Source organism: Triplophysa dalaica, chromosome 16, assembly GCF_015846415.1.
Source record: "Triplophysa dalaica isolate WHDGS20190420 chromosome 16, ASM1584641v1, whole genome shotgun sequence".
NCBI classification, from domain to species: domain Eukaryota; kingdom Metazoa; phylum Chordata; class Actinopteri; order Cypriniformes; family Nemacheilidae; genus Triplophysa; species Triplophysa dalaica.
In genome coordinates, this window is record NC_079557.1 from 1,360,834 (window position 1) to 1,377,063 (window position 16,230).

At 37.8% G+C, this 16,230-nt stretch overlaps 1 protein-coding gene across 1 annotated transcript; it reads left to right on the forward strand.

Moving 5' to 3' along the window:
• The first annotated feature begins 2,450 nt into the window (after positions 1-2,450).
• On the forward strand, positions 2,451-5,063 carry adra2da (adrenergic, alpha-2D-, receptor a). The gene has a single exon (XM_056769802.1). It carries the CDS (start codon positions 2,769-2,771, stop codon positions 3,984-3,986), a length of 1,218 nt encoding a protein of 405 aa, XP_056625780.1. The 5' UTR covers positions 2,451-2,768; the 3' UTR covers positions 3,987-5,063.
• The last annotated feature ends 11,167 nt before the right edge of the window (positions 5,064-16,230 follow it).

A 16,230-nucleotide genomic window follows, 5' to 3' on the forward strand; every position in this document is an offset into this window, starting at 1 on the left:
GTTGAGGTCTGTCACATGGCCCTCCGTGGCAGATTCTCTGTCCTTTCATGACTTCATTAAAGATTGACAGCCAGGAGTCTAAATATTCCAGAATCTAGATGACTCTAGATACAAACTCTTACTGCACATAGAAAATGTTGTGTCTGACAGAAAACACGCATACATGCACGCAAGCATCACACATGAAAGACTACATCTCAAAAACAAAATTAAGTTGTTTTTTACCAACATGATGTTCAACGTGTTTCAAGCCGGCGTCTTCTGAACACAAACGAAATATCCCAGAGATATCCTTTAACCTATGAACACTGAGAAATGAAATAATGGTTTGGAATTAGAAACACAGTTACAGAAACACATTTCAAACCGTCAAGAATCAGTGAATGTTCTGTAAAAAAACAATTAATATAACTCCTGCCACATTAAATGTTTGTCACGTCAGTAAAGGAGGATATCAAACATGTAGTTGATTTCTGTTAAAGCTGATGATATCAGAACATCAATATTCTGAACTGTGATGGATGAAAGTCATTTCACCGTCAACACAGTACATCCCTCTCTCTTTCTCTCACTACACTTAGTGTTCGAGTTTCTCCTCCATTCCAAAAATAACCACAGGAGAAAGCTGTCAAAGCGCAACTACATTTTTCTATAAGGCTTGGTCAGACAGAAGAAAGATGAGAGATAGAGAGATAGAGAGAGAGAGAGAGAAAATGGGGGGGGGGTTGGTTGGATTAAAAGAATAAGAAGCTATACTCAATATAAAGACTGTTGAAAGTAAAACTTTGATGTGAAGAAGATTGGCTTTATCAAATATCACTTTCACGTTTACTTTCCACAAAATCATTTTGGATAAAACCATCTGCTAACTGCCTAAATTTAACAGACAGATAACATTGATCCCACCGATTGTTGCAGCTAGTTACCAGTAATTTACTGTATGATTTTATCCATGTACATTACTGCCAACTGTTTGTCAAAGATTAATGAACATTAAACATTAAGTCTTTAAATTTACAGAAGCATTCTGGGAAGTAAAATTTGAAAAAAAAAACAGAAAGAGGTTGATGAGGATTTCTTGTTTCCAGATTGCTTTGAGACTGTTATTTTACAGTTTTCATTTGTAAAGATAAAGACTTGTGTTTAAGACTAATGTTTAATGTTCATTTATCTTTGAACAAACTGTTGCCAATATATTAGACAAATATAAATCTACAGTAATTTACTGGCAGCTAACTGCACAACAACAGCAAATGTTTTTACAGTGTAACGTGATGTCAGAGCGGATGTTGTGTTGTGCTTATGAGAGTTTGGAAGGTTTTTTCCTGTCCCTTGAATGATTAAAGAAGTAAGGGGAACATGTGGAGGTACACCCACCTCCTGTCAGAGGCACCTGTTTATCCAGTGGGCTGAAATGACGAATGAGAAAAGCAAATGCAGGAACAGCAGGTCCAGGCCATCAGCGATCTGCAGACAGCTCACGACATCATCGTTTTATATCAGGACCTGCAGAAATGAACATCTCAATCTTCACTTTAAGACAGATGATTTGTAAATGTTGCATTAACTGGTGCAATTCCACGACCATCAAATCATCACTTCATACGAGTTTCTGAAGAGTTCAACATTACATTCAGCACAAAGAGTGTTATTGTGCTCTCACCTGGAATACCAGCAACCTTTTACAACTCAAATCTTTTTAGTTTTAAAATCTTAAGCATATCATATATTTTGGTGCATATAGAGCGTTAAACCAACAGGTTTTGATTTAAGACACCACTTGAAGACCCAGCTTTACCCTGAATTGTGGAAATGAAACAAAGTGCGAGAGGATTTCATTATAAACACTGATGTATAAACGTTCTCTCGCTCATTCGTCACCTTGCTCAAATTCTGTTTGTGGCATTTTACCAAACAGACCCCATGAAACCAGAAGCCACGAGTGAGAGAAAGATGCACATCTATTTCACCCCCTGAAATTGGTCGGACACAAATGCACCCTGCAATCAGTCGTCCTCCTCCAACTAACCCTGTGGGATAATGACAGCGCTGTCGTGAACAGACCCACATCTCTGCTTAAGAACATCTGAAAATCTTTCGAAGCACATTTCTCCTAGGAGAAACTTTTCTTAACATTAGAGGGTTCGGAAGTCAGTGAAGCCGTTGATTTAGCGGAGGAATTAGAGGAATTCTCAATGTGCGCAGAAAATATATTAAAATGTTAGCATCAACATCACTGCTCAAATAAAATCCAGGGCGCAGTATTTATCTGAACTATGAGTGATGAAAGAGATGACTTTTGGAAGAGAAAAGCAGATGTACATTTACAGCACTTAATCTTTCTATGTGTGTGTTTGGAGAGGGGCTGGACTACAGCATGAGGTCACGTGATTAGTTCGAGCTCAAGCGCACATCACATTATTCAGTTCAGTGTGGAGCGCGTACGCGGAGAGCCGTGTGTGCTTCTCTAGAGCGCGTCATACAAAAAAACAGATCTACACCGGATTACAACTTTTTCCTTATTTGGACGTGAGTTTATAACGAATCCCACCTGCCTGGAATAAAAACATCACGATGGACAGCTCTAATCTTGCAAGCATGAGTGCGCATCACCAAAACACCTTGGCAGCTCAACGGTTCCTTGCATCCTCGTTTGAGTGCATTGGGGAAACTACCTAAAGTAACGTGCGCCTTTCCTACCAGGACGATGGTGAGTCGGTGTTAATTCTTGAAACGTTAAATTGGCTGTCAGGAGGCATGGACCCAGCATGGATGTAACTCAGACCAATGCGACGGAACATGCCAACATCACCAGCAGCCCCAAACCGTGGCCACACGCGCTGACGCCCGCCGCGTTCATCATACTCGTGGTGTCCGTAATTATTTTAGTCACCATTGTTGGAAATGTTCTGGTCATCGTGGCAGTCCTGACTAGCCGTGCGCTCCGTGCGCCACAGAACCTGTTCCTCGTGTCGCTCGCGTGCGCGGACATCCTCGTGGCAACGCTGGTGATCCCGTTTTCCCTCGCCAACGAGATCATGGGATTCTGGTACTTTGGAAGCACCTGGTGCGCATTTTACCTGGCTCTGGACGTCCTGTTCTGCACGTCGTCTATCGTTCACCTGTGCGCCATTAGTTTGGATAGGTACTGGTCCGTCACCAAGGCGGTGAGTTACAACTTGAAGAGAACCCCAAAACGCATCAAATCTATGATCGTGGTGGTGTGGGTGATATCGGCCGTCATCTCCTTCCCGCCTCTAATCATGACCAAACACGACGAGACGGAATGTTTGCTTAACGGCGACACCTGGTACATCCTCTCCTCGTGCCTGGTGTCGTTTTTCGCGCCTGGGTTCATCATGATCATAGTGTACTGTAAGATCTACCGGGTCGCCAAACAGCGCTCGTCCACCGTATTCGTAGCTAAAAACGGTTTGGAAAGACAGGCTTCCCAGTCCGAGACGTGCTTCGTACGTAAAGATAAGTTCGAGAAAGAAAGTCCGAGCAGTGACAGCTCAGAAAGCAACCAGAGGCAGGAGGAGCTGGATGATATTGATTTAGAGGAGAGCGCGTGCGACAACAAACCCAAAAGCTCGCGCTTCTCTAAGCGCAGGAAAGTGGACGGCGCGCACTGCTGCCCTCAGCGGCCCTGCCGGGTCTCGTGGGTTTCCAATCAGGAGCAGAGCACCAGACAGTTTACGAGGGTCTCGAAAACCAAAGTAGCTCAGATGCGAGAGAAACGCTTCACCTTCGTCCTGGCTGTGGTGATGGGGATCTTCGTCCTCTGCTGGTTTCCCTTTTTCTTTACATACAGTCTCCATGCCATCTGCGGGGAGAGCTGCGTGCCGCCCGAAGGGCTTTTTAAGCTCTTCTTTTGGATTGGTTACTGTAACAGTTCAGTGAATCCCATCATTTACACCATCTTTAACAGAGACTTCAGAAAAGCTTTTAAGAAAATTATCTGCTTGACTGGGAAACGCACATGAGAGTGCATCAAATCTACAGTCCAGGCTCAACAAGTATTTGGAGACTTTAAATCACAAATCATTTTCTTTATTTTCTTTTTAAAAGAAAAGTTACACTAATTGTAATTAAATATGTAAAAATTTAGCTTGTCCCAGACTCAAACTTTATCGTTTTAAACTCCATCATAAAGAAAACTATTTTAAAAGTTACTGTACCTTGTTACCAAGGAAACAAAGTGCAACTGCATATGAAATTGGACTCAGTCTGCTATTTCATTCTAGAATTGATAAAATACAAATTCATCTCCGTCATGACACTAAATACTAAAAAATACAACCACAGTCGGCGGTGAAGTGAAAAAAGCTGAACATAGAAGTGATGAATTTTGACTATACTTGATCTACACACAGATATGTATTGTTTATTACAAACATATTTATTTTGATAATTTCTTTGCTATAATTCTTTTAAAATGTGTTGCTAAAGTGTACAAATACTTTAGAGTGTATTTCTGATGTTGATATTGTTTGTATATATAAAATGAGGATTATTTGTATATGTATACAGTACATGTAATCTCAGTATTGTCACTCCCTGTAAATATAACATGTATAAAATATATTAATGTTGCCTTATTCTCTCATTCTGGGTATATAATGCTGATGGTGTTTACTATCTGTTTTTTGACTCATTGTTGAAAAGTTGAAAAAGTGAGACCTTCTGCTCAGAATGAATGAAGATTATTGTGTTTGGATGCTGATGTTGTAATCAGTGTAGTTGTATAAAAACAGGCCTTTAATAAATCTATGGGGTGTGTTTTTTAAGGGCTTGGGGTATCCGGTGACTGTTTATGGTGCTGAAGGGAGCCCTGACTTCCCCAAAATCATATTTTCCATCAGTCAAATTAATATCCATGATTTGAGAAACCTAATTGAGCTGAACTCTGAATGTAAGTGATAGTATCTGAAACTCATTGACCATCATTGTCTAAAGGCAGGAAGGGATGTTACACGATATCACAGAACTTTCCTGATGTGATCGGTCATGTTTTTATCCTAAATCTAAAGTTTGGCAGAATGTCCTGGGTTTGTTTTAGAAGCCGATCCAATGTCCACTCCACACACTACTTTTATCACCATCTAGGACACAAACAAAGAGAAATAGTAAATAGCTTTAACATTTATAGTACATTTGTTTGACTGTATGAAACAAAATGTATACATCATTCACAGTATTTATTACACAGGGCAGTAGGGTCTCTGAATGACAAATGTATTTGATATTGATTAAACAGTCTGTGTTGTGTGTGTCTGTGTGTCTGTTTGTGTGTGTGTGTGCGTGTGTGTGTTTGTGTGCGTGTGTGTGTGCGTGTGTGTGTCAGGCATCCTCTCAACGGCACATATTATTACAGCTTTGTTGTTGTTAGTCTACATTGCAATGTATTAAAGTAAAGTTCATTTTTAAAATTGTGGCTTCTACAATATTTCACATTCGTTACTACATGTCTTAAATTTCTGGCATGATTTGCTAAATGCAATTTTGATATTTCAGACCGACATCAGTTAAATATTTCCGGTGACAATATATACAGAATTGAAGTTGAATCGACTAATTCCCACCCTGAGGAGAACGTTATAGCTCAGACGTTGATCTCTCGATTTGATGGAGTTCTTCATTTGAGGCTTAACCCAGTCTTGGATCTTTCTCCTAAAATAGCTCAAGAAGAATAAAAAACAGAAGCAAGCGAGAGTGTAATTGTTCAAACACATGAATATGCGAATGAATATAGATTGTTAAGGTACAGTAAATCTGGATTCGAGTTAATGTGATGAGAAATGATTGAGTTTGTAAGGAGATCTTCAATAAAATTGAGGTCTTTTGGTTGCAGACTTGACAAATCTGAGTTCAGTTTGACACATTGTTGACATCTCTTCTCAAACTCTAATGACAGACACATTTGTGTATTTCTGACTCACTCTAAAAAATCCATAAAAATAGGGCACAATATACTGTATTTATATAAAGGAATTTTCCGCATTCATTTTTACAGTTGTTTCACATATTTTACATTTTGAACTTTTAGCATTTACAAAAATGCCTATGAAATAAAGGAAAGTGTACTGGTCCTTTTCTGCCAGTACTTTGTCTGTTTTCGTTACGGGATTTATTTTACAGTGCTCTTTTTCTCAGGAGAAATATCTGAGACACAAATGAGACTTAAGTGAAGTTTCCATTTGCTCTTCAATTAATCTCATTGACGTCTAAAATAAATAATTGAGATATTAAAGAGACCCTTGTTGTTTGTTTCTTTTGGGCAGTTCTTCAGACCTCATTTTAAGAGAAAGTTCTGATTTGCATCTCGATGTGCATCTGAACAAAATGTGGGACATTTGTGTGGTATAACCCGCCGTTATCCTGTATGCGTGTGACAGATCCAGCAGCCACATAGTGCTGTAATAAAACAAACAAGAAACCTTTCCTGTAGGTGGACGAGACAGTGAATCTTCATCTCCCGTGCAAGACCTGAACACAGTCACGTCTGTCACAGCTCCCCGGAGCTTCATGAATTACATTTGCTCAAAATAAGCGAATTTTACCAAATCTGTACACAACATATCCTTTCACACCAACATCAAGGAATACAATAAATATAAAGGAAATGTTCTCAATGCTGGAGACGTGTTTTTGTGAGATTCCTCTCCACATCGCCGGGTTAAAGAAAGTCACACAAAATATTATCATTTCACTGGATTCCCATGATCAGTAAATCCCAAACAGAAAGCCCAGCACGGTGTGTGACAGGTCCTGATGGACTACAAAGGTCAGAGGTCGAGAGAGAGGCTCTGATGAGAGTCTATTGTCTGAGACCTGGCACTGGGGATAGAATGTTCGCTCTATTTTTATCCGGTGTGGAATTTGTCTAAGCGCTCGTAGCGTGGATGGGTTTGGCTGACATCCAAATGCATCGGGCAGCAAATCCCACACTGCATGAGAAAAACAAGACCTCAGGATGCCTTCAGTTTCCTAAGGATTCTGTGATCTGACGGTCATTTAAAACAGCCTGACATCTTTTCCTGTTCCAGCACACCTCCGCCTCGGTGACAATGCCGATGAGATTATTTACGGATGACAAGAAATTAAAACAGCAGTTTAGCCAAACATGAAAGATCTGTGATTGCGTTCTTGCACAAATGTTGTTCCACAGCAAAATACAAAAAAACGTTTTTTTAGGGACCACATTAGTCAAATTCCTTTACAACCCATTTCTATTTGTTAAAGCTGATTTACGCATAAACTGTGAACTTTAGAGTAATATTTGACTGCACTTATATATCTATGTTAATGTAAACTAATGCACAGTGTTCAAAGTAAATCTCAATTGTTCTCATCGACATCAAAGAGATCCAACAGAGAGCAAATGGAAACGTTTCATGTGTCTCAGGTGTTTCTCCGCAGAGAAAAAGAGTCAGAAGAGATGTCAATGTGTCAAACTGAGCTCAGATTTGTCTCGTCTGCAATCTAAAGTCAATATGATTGAAGATCTCAATATTAACATTTCTCATCACATTTACACAAATCCAGATTATTCAATTAGCCTACATGCTTTACAACTTTTCTTATAGGCAGTTTTAGGAGAAACATCTAAGACTACGTTGAGACTGAAACACAACTAAGAAATCTTTCAAATCTCATGAGAAACGAAAGAGCAACATTCTCCTGAAATAATAACAGAATTATTATTTTTGGGTAAAGACTTGAACAAATCAACAATTGAAGAGATTGGTTCCAAAATGAGATCAATTTGTTTTAAAATATTTTCAAAAATCATGTTTTTTATCATGTTATCGTGTTTTATTGTAACTTTTTATAACTCAAAACAAACCAAATGCAGTTCGATTGATATTAATTGGAATGCAAAATAAAAATCTCATTTTGGAAACAAACTCTTCAATTGTTATTTGATCTAAGTGCAAAAAGCAAGAACTTATTATGCTCCAAATCACACCATGAAGACAAATCGATGCACAACCGCTTCATCTTTATCAGGCACATTTGTCTACATACACATGACAGAAGAACATGCCATGAGCTCAGAGTCAGGAGAGATATATTCAAACACACACACACCAGACGTCAGACTCCCTAATGAAGTCCTCTCATGCAATCTGTTTTTGCGTCATGCTAGCGTTTCGCTATTACCAAACCGACACTAGCGTTAAACTCCCCGGCCAGATCTTCATTCCCATCCCAATCATCTTTCTCATCAGCTGCTTCATTGCTTTGAGAAGAGACACAACACTTTCAATTAGCTTTCGTGATTTGGCTTTGTTCTCTTGTTCGGGCGACGCTCATCCGCCTCGTGTTCGCATTGTTAGAGTCTCATGGGCTTCTTCTCAATCTCCCCCAAAACCCATTGAGCTCATGCACTCTTCCATCTCGATTTATTTCACTTCCTCAAGAGCTTCGGTCTGATGAGTCGTTCTCATATTGGCTGTAAACAAAGATGGAAATGCTGAGGAAATAGGGACCGGTTACGTTGACCCCTGACCTCACTCACAGTAATAATGAGAGATCCAGACCCAGGAGGAAGTGCAGCGAAACAGGAATAACACTGCTAAATGAAGGGAAGGGGAGGACATGCGTGTTCGGAGATAACAACAATAAAGATGCTAAAGAGGGATGCTTTAGGATTTAGACGACAAGTGGATTATAGATGGTTTCAAAGTGACAACATTAACAGATGTAACTGCACATGAGCGCGTTCGTGGACTGCCCTTCACTTCCGGTACACATCACAAACAATAAAGCGCCAGTTGATGATTTCTGATAACAATCAAAAGAAACGAGAATAACTGTAACTTGGCTAAACTTGTCTCTCCAATATTTGAATGTAGACTGCCATACCAAGCTCAATGCTCAACCGCTAGATATCACTGTAGCATACGGTTTCTTTAAATGCGACCAAATCTTTAATTCAACAAATCTTTAATTTCATACAATTATTATATAATATAGTAGAAAATACAAAAGAATACGAACATAAATGAAATAAAACTTAGTCCCTTAACGGACTCTGTGAGCTCACTAAATGTGTCAAAAACAGTTTTTTTTCTTAATTCAGACACTGAGATGAAACTGAAAACCTCAAAAGAGTTCCAACATTTCTCAAAAAATATTTTTAATGGTTCCAGAGATTTCATAACACACCCCCACGTTTATGACAAACATGAAGGTTTTGCTGACAGATCGATCATGACAATGTGTTGTTCACTGCTGTCGAGTCAGTTTTTCCAGCCTCACAAGCAAGTCTTTACAGAGTGGTTATTTCGCATGAATTTGCATAAAGACTAAAGTGCATTATACAAAAACATACAATAATTTCTGATGGCGCACAGATGGAGCTGAACATGTCCAGCATGAGAGATGAGAACAGATCTCACTGTTCAGCATTTATTGGATAATTGTCATGTTTTATATCATTTTTCTGTACTGGTTTTCCGTACGTCTCTGCTGTTTGTTCTAAAATGTGTTTTCAGTCAAGTTATTAAAAGCACTGTAGAAATAAAACTTGACTTGAATGTAAATCGGAAATGGCAATGTGATAAATTACTTCAATAGAGAAGACTTAAAAATAATATAATTAACATAATCGTAGCAGATAAAGCATTGGACAGACATTTTGAAACGGAAGTCAATTGGTGTTAGCCAAGCAAAGGTAATGGTTTGATTCTCAGATGAACACACATACAGATATCTTGAATGAAGTCACTTTGGATATAAAAGCATGTGTAACGATGTGTGTTTTACCGCCATGTCTTTGAAGTCCATCACTGGCACACCAAAGAGTCTGTCAATCAACTAGAGGCTCCCTTCATGACCCGGTTCTCATATTCTACGATATACACAATAGCAACAAAACTATAAATACAATAATAATTCAACTGATTTCTCTTAATTGACTTTTTCAATTTCTGGATATTAAAATGATGAAAATATGAAGTCAAAATATAATATCTATTCTGAATTCTGAACAGTCAGAACCTCACTGTTGGGCTCTTCTGATATGGAATGGAGAGTCACTGACTCATAGTATTTCATACACGGAGTATTTGTTTGTTTCTAGAGTAAACATTTCCGACCCTGTGACTGTTCCTGTGTAAGTTTGTACTTGTATGTGTTTGTTTATGCATGTGTACAGTCAATCTGTGTTTTATGTGTGTGCGAGTGAGGAGAGCAGAAATGTCCACAGTGAAACAAAGCGAACACTATGTGTGAGCACAAAGCGGAGCACTTCAAAAATAAACACACACAAACACACACACCTATGCCCATACACACACACACGCACACACGCACACACACACACACACACACACACACACACACACACACACACGCACACACACACGCACGCACGCACGCCCACACACATACACACACAATAAAAATACAAAATGTGTATATGTCTGTTTCTGTGTGTGTGTGTGAGAGAGAGAATGCTGCTACTATTACTGTAATACTTTTGAAAGTTATAACACCATAAACTTTCTGTGAGATGCCCACAACAGAGGGAGAACCGGATATGTGAACACTACAAAAATAAACACACACACACACACACACACCATAAGGTAAATACACATTCATGAAATGTTTTGTGTATTTATAAAGACAGGAGGATTTTTTTAAATCATTACCAGCTCTCTGATCACATGCTTCTCTGTCTTAAAAGGAAAACTCTAGCATTACAAAATATGTCTCTTCAATGAACAGTTTCCATATAATATTTTGGTCGATTTCAGTATGGGGGCAATTCTCACTATTAGCAAACCATTCACTTTGACCTTTCCCCCAATTAACTCTTAATTTGTGGCTTATTAATAGTTAGTAAGGTAGTTTGTAGGTTAAGGGATTGGGTAGGATCAGGGATGTTGAGTATGGTCAGAATATTGCTTTATAAGTGCTAATAAACAGCCAATATGCCAATAATAGGCATGCTAATAACAACTAGTTAATAGTGAGAATTATATACCCTATACTGAAGTGTTTCTGTAAGAAAGCGTTTATGTAAACATTGAAACATTTGATAAATTACGTAAACAAAGTTTGGTAACACGTTCCTTGAAGCATGTTAGACCATGCATTATAAAGAGTTATTAAAGTGTAAAATGCATTATAATTCATGCATAGTTGTAAAGAATTATAACCAATTTAAAATGTGTAATGTAACAATGAATTGCTAAGTGTTATAACGTTTTAATAACAATTATTTATAAGACAGTACAATGCATTAAAAGTTGCATTAAACTACTTTTATAATGCATCATACATACATGCTACAAGGAAAGTTTTCAGCAGTTTTGTTTTGCAAGACTATGAATAATCAAAAGTTTCCTGAATTGAAGAATCACCTTCAGACGTTGCAGTGCTAATCTTAAAAACGTATTTCAAAATTTATCGTATTAAGAAAATAAACATGAAGAGTTTGACATGAGACATCTGTTTAGCATTACGAGCAAATGAAATATGTTGTCACGTCTCTCAGGAGTATATGAATGATGTATTTTATCACGCTTTATTGCCGCTGGTCCACCGATGGAGCCGGACAGCTGTTTTAAAACAAGAGCACAAGTGAAGCGTAGTTATTATTCTCACTCATCTGGGGTTCAACTTGAATTCTGAAGCGAACAGAAGATTCCTGCTGTTAAGTCAGATTGTTTTATTAGTGCTTACACCAGGAAACAAAGACGTCTTTAAGGATTATGTTACAGTAAACACGGCACTCCCTGCAGACGAGAAACAGAAGCTGACGGACAAATAATTGCTCAACATGAGACGAGAGAAAGTTGTTACGAACTGTTTTGCAAACCAGCACACCTGTGTATCATTACTGTCGTCGAGGAAACACATAAGATACAGAAAAATGACTGGTGAAACATCTCCATTGTTTCCTCCTCCTGGACCCCATGAAATTAAATCAAGAGCAAATTGAAAGTTTTGCTTAAGTCTCAGCTGCGTCTCAGATATTTCTTAGAGGAAAAAGAGTCAGAAATGTCACAAATGTGTCTGTCAGTAGAGTTTTAGAAGAGATGGCAACAATGTTTCAAACTGAGCTCAGATTTGTCAAGTCTCAAAACTCAATATCATTCAAATCTCAATATGAACTCAAACTCATTAAATCTCAATGCATAGACGAGCTTAAATTAAATCTAATAAAAACCTGGTTGGATTTACAGTAATGTGTAATCGAATGACATTTACAAATTTTTAAGCACATTTCATGTTTCCAAATACTTTTTAGGGCCATTGTATATTAGCATTCTTATAATTGTTCACACAGCTTTAAAATCCGTCAGTAGCTATTATTATTCTGTGTGGGCAAAACTATGTGATGTCATTAAATATAACCTGACTGGCGCTGCCAAAGCAGAGATTATTCAAGCTCAGGGTAGGAAAAGCTGCTGGTGATATAACTCTCAGAACACACTGGAGGTCTGAGGGTTTGGGTGTCTGGGGCAGATTTATGTAAAGGGGATTTATTCAAACCCTCACCGGGATTCAGACCGGATCAGAGAATTCTGCAGAAATCCTTAAGCTGGGCTTTTAGTGGAGGAAGATCGGTACCAGAACAGAACGTTCACAATCTTTCACATTTCTGGTCCGGATATTTTAAAGACTATTGTAATATGTAAGACATGCAAGTTATCTACAAAGGAAAACTTTGTCACCCTTCATTCACCCTCGTGTCGTTCTATCATCGGATTAGTTTTTGCCTGCGTGAAGCACAAATTAAGCAAATGTCTGAGCTTCTGTTTATATGACAATAAAATGTGTATCGTGATGCCTACTATGAACATCCAAGTGGGCAAAAGGGCACCAGAAGTAAAGAGATTTAAGATCTGAGAGGATTAAAATTGCAACCTTTCCTAACACAAATCAACGGTTTGACTTCAGAAGTGTTGGGATATAGAGCGGGAGTCATATTTTATTCATACTTTATAGAATACAATGCTTGCTTAATGGTGCTCAACTGCCATTACTGCAGTGTGAGAGTGATCTACTTTCATTATATAAATATAAGATGAACATTCTACATCTTTGTTTTAAATGAGGTCAAAAGGATTTTCCACCAACAGACCAAACCATTCTGAGCACAGTTTCACAACATCAACCGTTTATCTAATGGTGCAAACCCACGAGGAAATTTATTCTTGGGGAAAAGCTCCATCAAAGATATTTATGTCAAGTGTTGTGACATCATACTTATGACATAACCAATAGTATGTGTGTACATTTCAATTTCTCTTTATTTATTTAATGAAGTGACACACTAGGGGGGATTTTATCTTACAAGCCAACCATAAGAATAGTGCACAGATCTGTGGGAATAATAAACAGAGTTTGTTTAAATTAAATTGGTAACTTGAAGGACTTCAAATGAACAGCAATAAATCTGTTTCCATGATACCTATCCTTAAAAAGGATACATCGCCCAAAACTGAAAATTCTGTCATCATTTACCCTCCTTCGAGTTGTTCCAAACCTGAATACATTTCTTTGTTCTGATGAACACAGAGAAAGATATTTGGAAGAATGCTTATAACGAAACACATTTTGCCCCCCATTGACTTCCATAGTAAAAAAAATACAACAGTAGTCAAAAGTGCCCCAAACTGTTTGCTGTTCAACATTCTTCAAAATATCTTCTTTTGTGTTCAACAGAACAAAAAAATTAAAAAGTAATTTTTCCTACTATGGAAGTCAATGGGGGGCAAAATCTGTCTGGTCATAAGCATTCTTCCGAATATCTTTCTCTGTGTTCATCAGAACAAAGAAATGTATACACATTAAGAACAACTCGAAGGTGAGTAAATGATGAGAGAATTTAAACTGTAAATGTAGTGTTCCTTTAAGTTCTTTAGAACGACACAACCAATCAACTTCACCGTCCACCCACAAGGAAAAAAACATGCATGAAATTCTGTTAATTATGCAAACAAATATCTGCTGATGCTGCAGAAACATTAGCTCATTAGGTCTTAAAAGAGATGAATTTCAGCAGCCTGGCTCGCGACAGAAAATCTCTCATCCTCTCTCTCTCTCTCTCTCTCTCTCTTTCTCTCTCTCTCTCTGTGTTAACATCTCCTCTGTGTGGGCCCCATCACTCATACCAGCCCGTCTGATTGCTCTACATCCAAAGCTGATTGATCACATTGGTATTTTAGTCTTAATTCACCTCTCTTGCATCTCGATGGGATGTCTGGCTATAATCAGATTGGGAATGACTCATTCATGGGGCCAAATGAACTCTTTTCTGGAGGAATTCATCACCCGATTCTAAACAAATATTTGAGCTTGATTCAAGTATCTATGTTGCTTGCTCAATCAACATTTCACAAGGCAGGCAGAAGTTAGTACCGCTAGCCTACATGAAATATAGATTTTGTTGTTGTGTTGGTTACCTTTAAAACTCTAGACTTCTGTCCTGAGACGGCTGACATGGCACTGAAAGAATCTTCTGTACGTCTCTGGAGGTGAATGAGAAGGAAGACATCTTGTTAACAAAAAAAGACAAAGCTAATGTTAGACAATTCATATAAAAAATATTGTCCTGTAAAAAAAAAAAAAGCCTTTTTAGGTAGTTAGCAAAGAGTAAACAGGATGAAATAATGAAATGGGACGGAATAAAGTTTCATTTCTCATTAAGTGCTTTATCTTCAGTGACAGTAAAGCAGCCGTAGGTTCAGCAGTCATGGTGCGATGATTAATGTTCTCCGTGAGACCAAGAACATATACACATGTGAAGAAACAATGCTTTCACACTGAGAAACAGATTAAACAATACCAGCTTACTGGTCTCTTACATGACAAAGAAAAAACATCAGTTTAATTTTTTTCCATTTTAATTGTGTATTTCTACCCTCGAGTAAAACGAGAGAGCGTGTAGAGCTAGGTCCAGAAGTCCAGATTGAAAACCTTACCATTTCTATTTATTTTTATTTAAAGATATGTATGAAAGATTCACGCTGGGATAACAAGTCTTTGCCGGCATGAGCATGACACATAAAGACGCCAAACATTACTGTTAAATCAAAGACAATGAGCTTTTAAGTCACCACTGCAAACATGAAACTGGGTCAGAATGTTCTTGTTTCCCATCACATGATCCGTAACCTGTTAAAGGATGCGATCATGAAAATGTATAAATGTTTACAAGTTGGATTGTGTTTGCCAGTGTAATTTGAATAACAGCACATAGAGATCTGTACACACCTCATGAGGGAGAGACTAGAACTGTCAGTCTGATTAAACATAAACACACAGAGAGAGAGACATTTACATTTATTATAAACCACTTTAAGATGCACTACATACATAACACTTTATTTTATTACTATAATTATCTTTCTTTTCGTTTGTTTACATATCTGCACTATTTGTATGAAGCCCAGCTGCAATACGAATGTGCATTTTGTCATGCCGATAAAGCTCACTGAAATTAAATTGAGAGAGAGAGATTGAGAGAGAGCGTGAGAGAGAGAGTTAAAGTGACACATTGTGACTTTTTTGTCATTGCAAACCTTTGAACATGATTTGTGTTCAAAAACAAGTTTCTTAAAATCTGATAATGTGACACACACACACATTAGTGACGATTGCTTACAGAGTTAAAAGAGCCCAAGTCATGATGATAATCTGGATATCCTGGATAAATAAAACATATATAAACACTACAAACATTATTATTACACGTAAGACAATTAATGACACTAATGAACAAACATTGACTGTCAAACAAGTTTCACTTTTTCACTTTCCATAATGAAGGCAGGTGCGGCTGATTGTTTACTGTGTGAAGGTGAAGAAAAGACAGTGAAGTCAGAATTCATCAGACTCGGTGGACGTGAATTATGCAACATTTAAGCAACGCTTGTCTGGGTCATGATAACAGTTTGGCACGACGCTCTCAGACTCTTTCACACCATCATGACATGTCTCTCGCTTTCATATGTGAAAGATTCCAGGCGGCTAGATTTACAATACAACAAACACATCGACCTGACAGAAATATTAAATACAGTCTTTCTTTCTTTCTTTCTTTCTTTCTTTCTTTCTTTCTTTCTTTCTTTCTTTCTTTCTTTCTTTCTTTCTTTCATTCTTCTTCTTTCTTTAATCTTTCTTTCTTTCTTTAATTCATTCATTCATTCATTCATCCATCCTTTTTATCTTTCTTTCTTTCTTTAATTCTTTCTTTCTTTGTTC